General features: G+C 29.2%; 4 protein-coding genes and 1 pseudogene across 5 annotated transcripts, besides 1 other annotated feature; 1 reads left to right on the forward strand and 4 right to left on the reverse strand.

The window, feature by feature from the left end:
• Positions 1 to 11391: part of a mobile genetic element that runs on past the window's edge.
• TVAGG3_0916350 (uncharacterized protein) lies at positions 325 to 1442 on the forward strand (the record flags this gene model as incomplete). Its single annotated transcript, XM_051252033.1, has 1 exon — positions 325 to 1442. A coding segment is annotated over one exon (1118 nt), but the record flags the coding sequence as incomplete, so codon positions are not given.
• TVAGG3_0916360 (uncharacterized protein) lies at positions 2599 to 2766 on the reverse strand (the record flags this gene model as incomplete). The annotated part of the gene is made up of 1 exon (XM_051252034.1): positions 2599 to 2766. The coding sequence occupies one exon, from the start codon at positions 2764 to 2766 to the stop codon at positions 2599 to 2601; it is 168 nt and encodes a 55-aa protein (XP_051077608.1).
• Positions 3350 to 4833, reverse strand: TVAGG3_0916370 (Prim-pol domain family; the record flags this gene model as incomplete). Its single annotated transcript, XM_051252035.1, has 1 exon — positions 3350 to 4833. A coding segment is annotated over one exon (1484 nt), but the record flags the coding sequence as incomplete, so codon positions are not given.
• On the reverse strand, positions 5344 to 6570 carry TVAGG3_0916380 (phage tail repeat-like family; the record flags this gene model as incomplete). The annotated part of the gene is made up of 1 exon (XM_051252036.1): positions 5344 to 6570. The coding sequence occupies one exon, from the start codon at positions 6568 to 6570 to the stop codon at positions 5344 to 5346; it is 1227 nt and encodes a 408-aa protein (XP_051077610.1).
• On the reverse strand, positions 9051 to 9944 carry TVAGG3_0916390 (annotated as a pseudogene). Its single transcript has one exon. A coding segment is annotated over exon 1 (894 nt).
• Positions 11392 to 15600: the final 4209 nt, after the last annotated feature.

The following is a 15600-nucleotide window of genomic DNA, read 5'->3' on the forward strand; positions in this document are numbered from 1 at the left end:
TTGCACAAAAAATGAAAGGTGTTAGTTTACGACAAAATAAACAATTAACACCTAAAAATTATTTGGATATAATAAATGATAAAGTGATATTTGATGGTCAGAATATTAATTTACAACTTAAAAATGGGTTAATGACTCGCTTAACAATTGGTAAGACTGCATTAACAGGGGCACACACTAAGGCTGTATGTTGTGAAAATGGATGTTGTATGCCATTTATTTAATGAAATGCCACAGAAGAGACAAAAGGAACCGTTAATGATGGTTTTGATTCTTGATCAAAGAGGTGGGCACCCTTAAAACATTTATTTTATTTTTATATAAATGGATAATGTAGATTTAAAAAATTTAATTGATGATTTAGTATTTAATCAAAATTTTCTTAATTATTATGATTTAAAAGCATATCTCCAAAAATATGATAACAATATAACGGGTGATGATATGGAATATTATTATCCATATTATAAAAATGAATTTTTGAAATATCATGATAAAATAATTTCTAAAATTAAAGACAAAATTAAAAATAATGAATATTCAAAGGGAAAAACTAAATCACAACTTAAACAGTTGAAAGATTTCAAAAATAAAGTATTAACAGAAGAAGATATTGATGAATTATATAAATTATATAATCCTGAGCCGCAAAAAACAAAGGAACAAAACGCCCAGGTCCTTCAGATCATAAATGATGCACAAGCTTTAATTTATGATTCATTAGTTAAACCATATTCAGCCCGACTTTTAAATGAAGATCAACTTTTGGAATTCATCCTTCAACATAAACTCGAAGCGGGAAAGTATATCAAACCTTTATATACAGCATATTTAAAACAAATGAATAGAATACATCCAGAATTAATGAAAGGAGGAATGAAATCCAAAATCAAAGCAGATAAAATTAAACCTCCAACGACAGTACCGCCTCCTCCTTCAGTTAATCCTTCATCATTCACTTTATTATATCCATTTCAAACATTAAAGAAGCAAAAAGATTTTAAAAAGGATTTCAAGATATTAAATAAACCAATTGACCCGAAAATTCAACCATTAAAGGAAAAATTTAGTCGACCTTCATTTGCTCCATATCCATATTCATACGAAATCGATCATCTGGAATATTCAAAAGGAAAAGTTACTTATTTATTTGCCATTAACATTAACACTAGATATTTATATTGCATTCCAGTGAAAGGGAAAACAGAACAGGAAACAAGAAGAGCTATTCAATACTTACTAGATCATGAAAGAGTAGATAATATCAGGGGTGATGGTGATAAAGGATTTCAGGCAGCTATGACTCATTATTTCCCACAAATTAATTTTTACTTTTCATCCTCTCCATATACGTTTCATAATAAAATAGTTGATGCGGTAATGAGAACTCTTAGAGATGCGTTAGGGGTTAACGGTCAGATATACTGGGATGGAAATCATGACTCCATCATACAACAGTTAGTATATTATTACAATAATACATGGCATAGAACAATAAACATGAAACCAGTGGAAATGAAAAATGATATTTCAAAAGAATGGGAATATATTAGAAAGCAAATGGAAAGGTTAATGATGTTAAACGTGAACAAATTAATTCGGGGCTCATGAATTTTAAACAAGGGGATAAAGTTTTAATTCATCTTGATTATGGAAAAACTGATAAATCAATGACAAAAAGAAGACGAAGATTTGACACAATAGCTGAATTTGTTAGATATATTAACGGTAATGTATTAGTTGAAGTTGACAAGAAATTAATAGAAATTCCGATTTATTTTATTACTCCATTATATTTAAATGATATTTAATTTTTTTATTTCGTAAGAAATGAGTGACAACAAAGCAGTCAAGAGTCCAGACAATGAATATAAAAAGAAACTAAACAGAATTAAATCAAAAATATGCTATTACAAAAAGAAGTCGCAATGCGGTGGGGTTGAAAACGATAAAGAAATAATCGAAAAATTAGAAACTTACCGTTCAATCATTAAACTGAGTGAAGCAAAAATAAAAGAATTTAATAGAATAAATAAATTGATTGGAAGAGATGAATTTAATAAAGATGAATTTTTAAACTCTATCCAAATTTAATTTTTATTCCTCTTCGACAACATCTCTCTTTCCATCATTACTGCATAACCACATTTTCTCAGTTTTAGTGGTTTGTTATTTTTAACATGTTCTTGCATCATTTTTATCATTTCCTCCCTTGTTATGATTCGTGGTAAATTTTGAGCTTGTGGGGTATTCATTTATGATAAAAATAAAAATTTAAATTATGCCGTTCTAAAGTTTGAGACAACATGACATTTTGACAACATAGTGGGTTATTCGATAATTAATTATTTTTGAAGAACTGAAGGTGTCACTACGTCACTCAGTGTCACTCGGTTATTTAACTTTTCTGAAAAAATGAGACAACATGACATTTTGACAACATAGTGGGTTATTCGATAATTAATTATTTTTGAAGAACTGAAGGTGTCACTACGTCACTCAGTGTCACTCGGTTATTTAACTTTTCTGAAAAAATGAGACAACATGACATTTTGACAACATCACAGGATTAATGCAAAAATAAATTCCAGTCATACTTTATAAAGCTTCATTTACAGGTATTTCATCGTCAGTAAATGATTCCTCATTATCGTTTGGTTCAACCTGTTTATATAATCCTTTCATTTCTTCTTTCAAAACATAATACCATGTCTGTTTACCATCTATTCTTCTCTGTTTCTTATCACATTTATCCTTAATACTCATTTGAAAGTTTTTGTCTTTCATGTCTGATGGTTTGCAGAATAGAGCTTTTTTACATGTCATACCTGCACTCAATTCATCATAATGTGTATTTATCCATACATCTAAAGGATTTGTTGATAACTCGATTAAATCTTGTTTGGCTTCAGTCATCGGTATGATTCGTACATTAAATGATGAAAGGTCATATTGCATAAAATACGTCAGTAAATTATCATAAAATTCCTTAGTGCATGAATCCATTAAATTCTTGAAGTAATCAAATTGACCCTTAAATTTACCATTAACCCTTAAAACTACGTATCTTCTGTCTCCAACTTCAATTTTGACAGGGTAGACGTTATTAGTTACGAAAATGAAGTTTGCAACGTTCTGTGCAGTTCTTCTGGGTTGATTCTTTTCATTAATTCTAATCTCATTATCCGTAATAATTGATTTCAAAGCGTTGAAGTTTGCGAGTCTGTCTTCACCAACATTCTTGAGTTCATTAAGTACAAGAAACATTTTGTTTTCAACAACTGAGTTGAAAATACCCGTTAGCTCACCTATTTCAGTAATGTTTTTACATGAATAACCAGCGAGAAGTTCAGAAATAATATCTGTAAATCTGTTTTTACCTGTTCCCTGAAGTCCTTTCAAAATAATTGCTGTTTCATTCTTGATTCCAGGATGTTGAATCATTGATGCAATCCAGCCGAGAAGGTATTTATACACTTCATCGTTATTATCACAAATGACTTCTTTAATGAAATTCATAAACATCTCAATTTTTGAGTAATCAGGCTTTTCAAGAATGTTGTATTTATAACCTTGAAACGTTGAGAAAACATCTGGGGAATCAGATTTAAAGCAAACACCCTTAACGGTTAATGAAGACAATTGATTTAATAGTACATCCCATGCTGTTATGGTTTTACCTTCTTCTTTAAATAATTTAATCATTTTGAGTGACTCTTTCATGTTTGACTGAAGAACAAATGATATTTGATTCATTTTGTCGTGTATGTTGTAATCTTTCTGAATGAAATATTTGTTTCCACAATCTACAAAACGAATTACACGTGATAAATCCTCAATTACTTCAGAACTGTTTTTATACTGATGATTTTCAGCCTTGCGTCTAATATCTGTTATCAAAAACGAGTCATCAAGTTTGATATCAAATGTTATTTTTGGCTTACGTAATAAAGGTAAAACATATTCATCATAATATTCCTTTTGATATAGTTTTAGAATCTTCACTAAAACGAATGGAGAAGTCATTAAATGTGCATATCTACTACGTGCTTTTTCAAAATTACTTTTTGCATTTTCAGTTAAATTGCAGAAATTATAAACGTTATCGTATGCTTCATCAATTAAATGATTAGGTAACGAATTAATTGCTTGAAACAGTGTGAATAATGTTATTTCTTTTTCTAAATTCATGTTTCCACCATCATTATGTACTTCAAAATCACAGATGCCATCAACTATGCTTTGAGCTAGTTTATCGTCAATGTTTACATCTTTGTTTTCATTGACGATATTCTTTATTTCTTCATTCTTCTGTTCAACTTTTACCTTAATATTCAAATCATTTAATATATCATTCACTGTTCTGGTTAATGCTGAATCATAACTTCCACGAATGAATAAGTATGTATTGATTGGTTCTGTTGCATTCTTTCGAACTCTTGAATCAGCCATAACCACTAATGAACGCTTTGATTCATCAATAGAAGTCATGATATCAATATCATAATCATTGCAGGAATAACATTTAATCATTCTGTTCGAAACTGCATAGAAGAAATTAGTGTTGCAATAAATGTGAAGACCTCCTGATGCGGTTTTAACGATAACATCTTTATCCGAAAGTTTTGATAAAATATCTTTTCTAACTGTTTCTTTAAGTTCATCATTGTATGATTTATTGATATCAACATCTATAATCGTTAAATTTGATATTTTATTTACTAATAAAGCCATACCAGTTTTCCTTCCTCTTCCTCCATCATGTTTGAGGTAGTTATGTAAATCAATCTTGTTTTCACCAATTCTTTCGTTGAGGGTTTTAGTTTCTGCCATAACTAATTCCTCAGCTAATGAATCAATAACTTTTTCATCAGAAATGATCAAGTTGCTGTTGCTGTTGCTGTTGCTGTTGCTGTTGCTGTCATTTATATAGAAATAAAAAATAAAAATAAAAATAATTTTAAAACTAACTTTATTTTTGGACTGCATCATATTTTCGTAAATGTTGTCAAAATGTCATGTTGTCTCATTTTTTCAGAAAAGTTAAATAACCGAGTGACACTGAGTGACGTAGTGACACCTTCAGTTCTTCAAAAATAAGTCATAACTGCCTTCCTCATTTCCCACTATGTTGTCAAAATGTCATGTTGTCTCATTTTTTCAGAAAAGTTAAATAACCGAGTGACACTGAGTGACGTAGTGACACCTTCAGTTCTTCAAAAATAAGTCATAACTGCCTAACCTGAAACCATGACGTAAACATTAACGATAACACATATTTCTGCAGTTCATCCACTACTTCATTACCTAATTAATTACAGACATAAAATATATTTAGTTCATTCAATAAATGCGGTACCACGTGAATACAGTCATAAATGGTGGCATGTATTCTTTACTTTGTCCCGTTGTTTGTGTATATCCTGAAACGAAATGTGTATGGTTTCCTTCTCCCTGAGTGTCATCCCAGTAACAATTTATAGCAAACTTAACATCATCTTTAACATCATATCCTTTACCTTTTGTCATTCCTGACCAATCCCAATATCTATGCTTATGCCAACCTGCTTGAGATGTGCTTAAATCTATGTAGTGACTGTGTGCAGGTAAATTTTCACCTGTAATCGTTTTACTTCCACCTATTTCCTTTGAAGAGTTTGCACAATACAAAAACCTGTCGACTATTTGTTCCCATGCACCAACACCAAACATTGCTTGAGGACCTCTCGCATCCATAGATGTATAAATAGAACCTACTGGGTTCATTAAATCAAACATATGAGATAATATAGGATTGTCTCTTTTGAACTTAAAATATAGTGTAACTATTTCGGGTTTCTTCTGGTTTGTGTCAGAATATTTTTTATAATATAATCTTATGTTTTCAGGGTATGTAAAATCTTGACTATAATATTTATTTTTGTCATCTATATAATAATATACTATTCTCGTTTTTTCTATTGCATTATATCTTTTATATCTATAATAATCTAAATATAATGTTAGCTTTTGTTCATCTACATGCGGCGTTCTGACATCATCTCCATAGTCGAAATAATACGGTGCTGGAGCTACGTTAGACAATGTCATATCCGTCATTTCATAAACTCTTAAATATTTCTTTTGTTCGTCTCCATATAAGTTTAAGTAACAGTTGTTGTCTAATGGAACTTTAACTTGTGTGTCATCATTCTTTTTATAACTTACATACATTTCATTGTTATTTTTCGGAATGAGTTTACACCGCATACCATTTTTTAAGGAATGTACCAATTGCCCTCTAAAATATTTATTTTCTTCATAGACGGAAAAGTCACCAGCAATAGTTTCAATATTTTTAGTTGTTCCTATCAAACTTTGGTATATTTCATTCACATATTCTTTATCTGCTTTCTTCTCTAACTCATCGTTGACATATGTTTTATCCGCTTTAAGGTCTAAACATTCTGAAACCCATCCCGTATCAGCTTTAGTTTTTAAAATCTTTGATGTCCATTCATGATACCATCCAACCATTTCTTTAATTTCATTATCTTTTTCATTCACATATTCCTTATCTGCTTTCTTCATTAATTCACTAGTCACATATTCCTTATCTGCTTTCTTCATTAATTCACTAGTCACATATTCCTTATCTGCTTTCTTCATTAATTCACTAGTCACATATTCCTTATCTGCTTTCTTCATTATGTCATTTAGGAAACCTTTTATGAATTCCTCATTTAAATTAAATCTTCCAATCTTCAAAACTTTAGGAAATGCATTTAATGCGTAATATCTTTGTTCTTCTGGTGGAATTGATGTTATATCATCCGTTATACCTTTAATTTTTGAATTCATAAATAAAATTTCTTTTATATTTGATATCACTGCACCACCTTTGCAAACGAATTCGAAATGGTCATTTTTCAATACTATTTCCAAATCTCCATATTTCAACCTTTGCGTTTGTTCTGCCGTCTTTGAATTATATGCATATAAGGCGTATGTAATGGTCTGTGCCTTAAGTTGCTGTGGTTGTTGTTGTTTAATCATTTATTACGATTTAAAAATAAATATTTAATCCGTTATCTCATCAGCTATTTTTTCTATTTGAAATTGCCATAATATTTCATTCATGAATTCTAAATCACAATCAAATAGGTCAGTTACTCTAAATTTAATATTTGATAAATCTTTTGAATGAAGAATAAATGAATTCCCGGATAATTGAAACGGATATGATAAAGAAAATATGTTTAAGTTGATGGATAAAATGTTTTGTATTGATGGGTAAGAGTTAGGGTCTAATGTTTGATGTGAAAATCTCATTGGGGTATTAACTTTATCACATTTGATTAAAATGAAATTGGAACCAGTGTCAGAATACAAAACATCCCCAACATCTTTTTCAAAATTTAATATCCCCAACAATGAACGAAGATGAGGAGTACAAAATTTAATTTTCAGCGGAAATTTAATAAGGTTATTTATTTCATCAAGTTCAAAAAGTTTATCGGGTTTTGATTTAAAATTTTCTTCATACCATATGATAAATGATTCGTTTAAATAACTTAAAATCGTGTTAATATCCCATTTCGTGATCACATTATTTATATACATATCATACGTTTTTTCATGGTCATCTTTAATAAATGATATATAATCTGAAGGGTCTAAAAGAATGGGATTAAATTTACCACTCACAGAAACGAGAGTAACATTATAAATTCCACTAACCGTTAAATTTAATTCACAACTATTATTCGAAATAATATTGATAATTGACATTTTTTTATTACGATTAAAAATATGGTAAAGCGTTATTTTCCAGTGATAAATAAAACTAGAATAAGATTACCTCAAGAATTCATAAATTCAACGAATAAGAAATTCATTCATGTTATAAATTTTAGTGTTTTCAGAAAATATGAGTCAATGTCATATTCATCATCGGGTTATATTTCACTTCATTCAAATTTTAGTTCAATCAAACCCATATAATGACCATTTCATAAGATTTTCAGATGGTATTAAAAATGTAATTGATAGATTAAAATATGAACAGATTGACAATATCGAATTTTTGGAATTTTGGTTTAAATATCCCGATGGAAAAAAGATTGAAGTTAAAGATAAAGCTGATACTATAACAAAAACAATTACAATGACCGATCCAGATAGTGGGAACAAAAAGAAATAAAACAAACGATAGAAACTGGTGAAAGGTCAATTATTATCGATTATGATTCAAAGGATTATTATTCAATAATGTTAATGCTTGAATATTAAATAGCCTTAACAAAGAATTTTTCAAGTGATATTTTATTATTCATCAACTATTTTATTATAAATATCATTATATGTTAAATGAAGTTCAGTTGTTGTTCCGTTCTTTGATATCTTAATTGTGCTATATATCCTTTATAGGATTTATTTTTGCAACTGTTCCGCAGCATGAAACCTCATCATCTATGAAAAATTGAATCTTAACGTCTGAATCTTGAACATCACAAAGAATGGCGATAATGTGAATTAATGATTCATAAGGTAAAATAATTAAACCGGATTGGTCAATTAAATTTATATATTGAATCATAATTATCAGTTATATATATCACGGTAAATTTTCATTAATTCTGAATTAATGTCTATTTTATATGGCGCATTGCGACTGGAATCGTAGATTCCGGGTTCTCGATGTTTGATGAAAGAGGTGGGGGGTATGTTGGATAAGTGGGAATTTCAACAGGTTCTTTACCGGGTTCAGATAAAATGATTGGGTCTCCATCTTCTTTATTTTGCTCCCCTCCTTTTTCGGTAAGTCACGAGTTAATAAATTTGGTTGAGTTGCTGACCTTGTTAATTCAGGGCTAACATTAACTTTAACATTTTGAATAATTCGTGATTTATCATCATTTACGTTATAACCAACCGTAATCTCTGCTTTTGCGTTAGTGTTCTTTTGACTTGTGAAACGTCTTCTCATTTATAATTGAATAAAAAAGAAAAATATATTTAAAGTTTTATTTAGTTGTTACGGTAATATCCCAAGGTTCATCATTGTTTGCTTATACTTTCTTTGTAACTGCACCAATTATGTTATTGATATTGCTTTGAGTTTCTTCAGTCTTATTTTATCATTTACAATATCTTTAATCATTTCATTACATGCATTCTTAAAACCATCTGATTTTTCTAATTTACGTCTATCACTTTCTTTAATTAAATCAAAGTTATAACCTTGTTGAGAATAAAGTGGTTTCTTTATCAATTCCTTGAACGCTTCTGAAAGTGAAGATGAAGAAATTCTTGCCACTTGAATTGGTTTAAATTCTGCTTTCATTGCTTCTTTCTGTTCATTGAACACTGGATCGAATAAAGCAACTTTAAAGAATTTCTTAGCTGGAATTTCAGGTCTCAAATTTGCATATTGACCATCAAACTGATTAACATATCGTGGTAATCCATCCGGTCCTCTTCAATAGCGTTTAATTCTTCATTGAAATAAGAATATGGATTATGACGGTATGAATTAATTGGACCATGTTCACCTTCTCCAATGTATTGTTTAACAGCTTTTCCATTTTCATCAAATTGCATAGGATAACGTTCATTATATGCTTTACGTTTAGGATAATCAGATACAGTTAATTTATAACCATTTATGACTTTAATATTACCTTGACCATCAGTAACGAAAACTTCATTTATACCATCAGGTTTTCCATTTGGACCTGTAATGTCTGCTTCATGTGCTTCCCAATTTGGACCATGACGTTTGGCATATGCTTGAGCTTCTGGTAATGTTAAAACGTTTCTCATTTGTTTACATCCTTTTGAAGACCAGCAACAATATGAACTAATTCTTTCATTCCATGGAACTTTCATAGTTCTATTATATGCACCCTTTTTGTTTGTCCTTGTTTTAATGGAACCTGTAGAAGATTTGCTATTTCTGTCATGTTTAATTATAAATAAAAAATAAAAATTAATTATAAAAAGTTAATCAAATTTAACACCTCCTTTATTTAAATCAACTATTATTTTTCCATGTTCACCTAATTGCTGATATTGTGTGTAAAGTTCATTAATGCTCATTGGTAAATTCACTTGATAAAGCATAACGTTCAACTGTTGACGACTAAAACCACTGAAAATGAAAAGGGTTAGATTTGATTTAATGTTTGTGCTTAATGCTTTGAAGTATTGAACAGCCATGAAGAATGAACACTGAATGTGTCGACATTGAGTTAATAACTGATTAAAATATGATTTCTCATTTGTTATTAGTTTTGATTTCACGCATCATCTAGAAAAATGAGTGAATGCAAAAATTCTCTATCAAAATTTGAAATAGAAAGTGTTTCAAATAATTCATCCCGTTGTTTATCAATAATTTTATCCTCTAATCCTTGCTTCTTGATTGTATTATATAATTCTTTATACATTAAAAAGTTTTTTAAATAATCTTCTGCTTCTTCTTGTGATAAATAAATAATTGGAATTTTGATTAAATGCTTTAAAGATTCAAATGTATCATCTGAAGGTGAACCTGAACGGTTGATATAAATTAACACATGTGAATGGGGGGAAGTGTTAGCAATAATGATAATTTGTTTTAATATCGTTAATGTTTTACCTTTATTTTGTTTACCAATTGCTGCAGTGATTGAATTTAAGTAACATTCAGAATATGGAATTTTCATTAATTTTTCCTTAGATAGAGCATTTCTATTATCACTCAATGCTTCATTAATCATATCATCTACGTATGTATTATATACTCCGCTAATTCTTCAGAATTGAAATCCATTTAATCAAAAATAAATTTATAATTTACATTTCTATTCATCAATATTTCATCATATGAACTTCTATACTGTGGTGGTGTACCTGTTGGATGATATTTCAAACCTTCATCCGGTGTCCATGTCCAATATGTAGTCCTAGTAAACCAAACCTGAGGAGGATTTGTCACCTTTGAACAGTAAGTGTCATTTTCACCCTGAATGATTGGATAAGCTTTCACTTGTACTGTAACTTGTGAGTTGAAAGTTTCTAATCCATCAAAGAATATACCCGCTCCATCACGTTGAACTGGAATAGTGCATAAGAATGAAGTTTGGTCTTTCCATGTTCTAGCTAATGGCGTGCCATTATCATCATTCAGTGGTCTAGTTAATGAGTCCTCGTATTCTTCGTGCATTCATTCACTCCATCTAAATCAGAAGCTTGAAGCATACGTGTAAAGAATATGTCACCCACTGTGGTCATCGCTTGATCGGGGAAGTTTCTGGAATCTATAGTGACCTGAAGACCTCGAAGCATTGGATTTTCTAAAACTGTTCTTTGCATTGCATTCTTCGGAAATGCTAACACAACATCTGTAACATTATGAAGAGCGTATGAGAAATCTGAGCTGATACCTTCAGGAGTGATGCAACCTCCATTTAGTGAACGAACGTCAATATGTTGAGCTGGAATCATGAATGGATCTTCCTTACTGAATAAACGTGGTATTGCTTTAACTGATTCTTCAATTAAACCGTATCCTGGTGTAATGCATTTATCCTCTAAAACTTCCATCTTTGTGCATGAAATAATAACGTCTTCAACTGTTGCGTCAGCAGATGTAGCGGCTAAGCTTGTAATTAATTTGGCAGGAAGTCCGATTTGTTGGAATTTGCGATCATATTTATAAACATGATTCATAATCTTTTCATAATTTTCATCAGTTATCTTTTCATAAACGTAATTTTGTAAATCAGCAACTCTTAACGGGTCAACCTGACAAAATACTAAAGTATCCCTGAAAACATAATATTTAAGAATGATTTCACCAAATGATTTAGGATAATCATCGAACGCCTGAAATGCTAACAAATCATTTACCGGAATAATCATATCAAAAGTGACATCAACTTCTTCATTTGCTTTCTTGAAAACTTCTGAAGGGTCAATATATTTACCACATACTGAGTTATCATATTTTTGAACATTATTATATAACGAATGAACAAACTTTTTAACTTTCCTTTCTGATTTTGGTTTATATGTTGCAAATGCGAAAGATTCACGGGCGCAATCCATCTGAAGATAACCGGCATCACCTCTTTCGGTTTCTACTTCTAATTGTTTAAAGCTTTGATTTGATGATTTGTAACCAACGAATAAACGCATGCATTTAAAAGCGGCATCACATGTGAAAGCTTTATTTGAAACTAGAGTTGCTTTAACTTTGCGTTTAATATATGTGTCACCTAATTGGTTCACATCATGAGCCGGATTTGTAATTCTTAAATGAGTTTGTTTATCATCAAAATATGGAGCATCAGAGTCATAGCATGAACTTTCAAGTTCTCTATAATATCTTCTACCGTCATTCTTTGCGAATATTTCATTTATCTTTTCGAATGAATGAAATACATTTCCATTAATTGGTTTAGTGTTTGGCACCAAATAGTTAGTCGTCATTTATTATTAAATAAAAAATCAAAATTAAAAGATGAAAATGAATTTTTAATTTTAATGAAATAATCAACTATGGCTGCAGGATTCTTTAAAAATGGGATAAAGTAAAAAGAGGAGCGCATAAAGTTTGGGAAACAATGAAGAAAGGAGCAAATTGGATATTTAAGAATAAAGAAGCAATTAGTGACATTGCTGAATCAATAACGCCAAAAGCTGCCCCAATAAGAGAAATTTTAAATAAAGGAGAAAAAGTTTATCAAAGACTACAACCAATACTAAGATAAAAATAATATTTATTTATTTTTCCACTATCTACCCCCTATTTTATTAAGTATTCCTTCAGCAATTCCACCAATTGCGTTACCTGCTTGTGCTCCCATCGCCGGATTACCTGCTTTAGTACCTAATACTCCACCTATGATAGTTCCTGCCGTTTTCGCTACTGGTGCCAAAAAGTTTGCAATGGGTTTAATAATCTTTTGATGAACCCAACCTGCAGCTTTCTTAATTCCATCCCATAATTTTTTAAAGAATCCTGCCGCCATTTCTGATTTAATATTAATTAAAAAATATATTTCATCACTTATATTCTAATTTTTATTTAATGATAAATGAAACCATTTTAAAAATAAATGAAACAGAGGAGGAAGAAATAAATGAAAGTGAAAATGTTCAACAAAAAATAAACGTTGTTAAACCAATTACTGAAATAAAAATTTTTTCATCTGTTGATGAATTTAATGACTATTATGCTAATAATAAAAATTATTTGAAGAATTGACAACGTAAATTGAATAAAATGTTTAAAGTTGATGGATTCAAAATTTCAAAAATAAAAGGAGTGGTTAGTTTGAAATCTATTCCCCAATCAAGAATCACCTCATTAATGAAAATTGATGATTTAACAAAAAGAATAGAAGAGATTGAAGAAAGAATGAATCAAATAATTGATTTCATAAATTCAAATAATCATTAGTTTCAATTTATTTCTAAAGTTTATTTCTCATTTATGAGGTCTTTGATTATGACTCCATTGATTTCATTCAGGATTTAAACAATGTTTAATTAATCGCGGAATATCTGACATCATCTATATATAGCTTCTTTTATAAAAGATAAAAAAATTATTTTTTTATTTCATTATGGTAGTGAATCTTTCATTCATGAAAATAATTATTTCTAATTTCTTTTACTCTCTCGTATATACTAGATTTAAAGAATTCAGAACATTTCCCATAATCTCCTAAATGTTTTCTTATCTTATTGGTTTTCCATTCATTATATGAAACTGAATAAACTTTATCTTTATCTTTACACCTTTCATCACTTCCAATATATTTATATCTCAGTTTTGATTTAGCATTTTCATATTCATTAGCGTTTAATAATTCACAGTCTTCCTTTTTAAATTGATGTTTAAGATATTCAGGATTAACAATTCTATAATATTGCTTCCCTTTAAATCTTTGAATATAAACAGGAACACCATCCTCTAAAATTCGATAATCTATTTTATCTGGTTTTACTTGTTGGGTCATTTATGTAAGAATAAAAAAATAAATTATTTTTAAAAATAACTTTAAAAATAATGATACAAAATCGTTCAATATTGTATGAATTCTTACGTTTACAAAAAAAGTCACAAAACCCGTCCTATCCTACTACTCCCTAAAAAGTGAGAAAATCTAAGACGGTTTGAGAAAATATCTAAACTATTGAAAATTTGAATTAAACTTCTAATTTGGAAAAAAGAAATTTGGAAAGAAGAAAATTCAAAAATCGAGATTTAGACTCAGCATCAAATGGAGAACAAAATGTTTCTTCATATGAAGGAAAAAAATTTTCTTGTGAAGAAATAGATTTTTTAAAATTTTATTGTATGTAATGAAATAAACAAATATTAAAATTATTTTTTGATAACAAGAAAATTCCCAATAGAAAATATTTGAGAGAAAGAAAAAAAGAAAATTGAAAAATATTACTCTCCTTTATATTTCATGAGATTTTAAATTTATTCTCATAAAATTGACAATTTTATACGTTTAGATGAAAATAAGTGATTTTGGTTGAAATAGAAATTATTATTTGCTTACAGCTATCAAATAGATTTTTGCTATTTTGATTAAAATTTGTTAATCAAATTAATAATTTTTTTCTAAATATCTTAAATATCTGGATCACTCACATATACAATGAATTGAACGATAAAAATAATACAAACTCAACTAAGTTTCCTGTCTTTCAACTAAAAAAAATTATGCAAATTAAATTAAATTAAATTGTTTATTCAAATATAAAACAAAGATGAAGTAATTACAGTTATCATAAACTTTATGAATAACTCTGTAATTGGTTCAGATTTTCGTAAAAATATTTTTATTAATATCGATAAGAATACGTTTACCTACTATCACAACATATCGATAAACAAGAGTAGAGTGATTTTTATCATCGAAACTTTTTAAAAGCTGTAAGCTGGAAGGAAAAATCTTGTTTTTTCTGAGTTAGTTGTAGAACTATTGATGCACGAGTTATCATTGTAATGTAGAAGGATGTCAATGTACTGACTGAAGGATATGAAGTGAATTGAATTTCATTGAATTTCAATTTGATCAAAATTTGTTGAAATGATATGAATGTGTCAACATCTGTATCACTCTCTTTCACTCCTTCCCTATTCTTTCGAGAACGAAGCTAGCTCAGCTTTCGCTGAGCGAATTGACACTTTTGATGCCCTAAACGTGCATGCTCTCAAATTTATCGAAAAAAATTATACCACCTAAACTAGTATATTCTTATTTTAAATATGATATTATCCTTAGAATCCACACTAGAATATATTTAAATCAACTTTTAAAAAAGTTCGAATCCTGCGCGTCTCACTTTTTAAATTTTCGAAAAGGAAAATTATATTCTCCTAAAATGAAAACAATTTTCCGAATTGACATCCTTATGTATACAATATAATTCTCATAAAATTTTATTATTTCAAAAATTGACATTCATGGAATTTGTAAACGAATCTCAGAATGAAGCTCAACAACGATGAAACCAGAGAATTCAAAAATTGGTCTTTGACCATATAATTTTAGAATTAACATTAATCCGTGATTCATGAGTAAACCTAGATATGGAAAATATTTTTGA

This window comes from Trichomonas vaginalis, chromosome I (assembly GCF_026262505.1).
Source record: "Trichomonas vaginalis G3 chromosome I, whole genome shotgun sequence".
NCBI classification, from domain to species: domain Eukaryota; phylum Parabasalia; order Trichomonadida; family Trichomonadidae; genus Trichomonas; species Trichomonas vaginalis.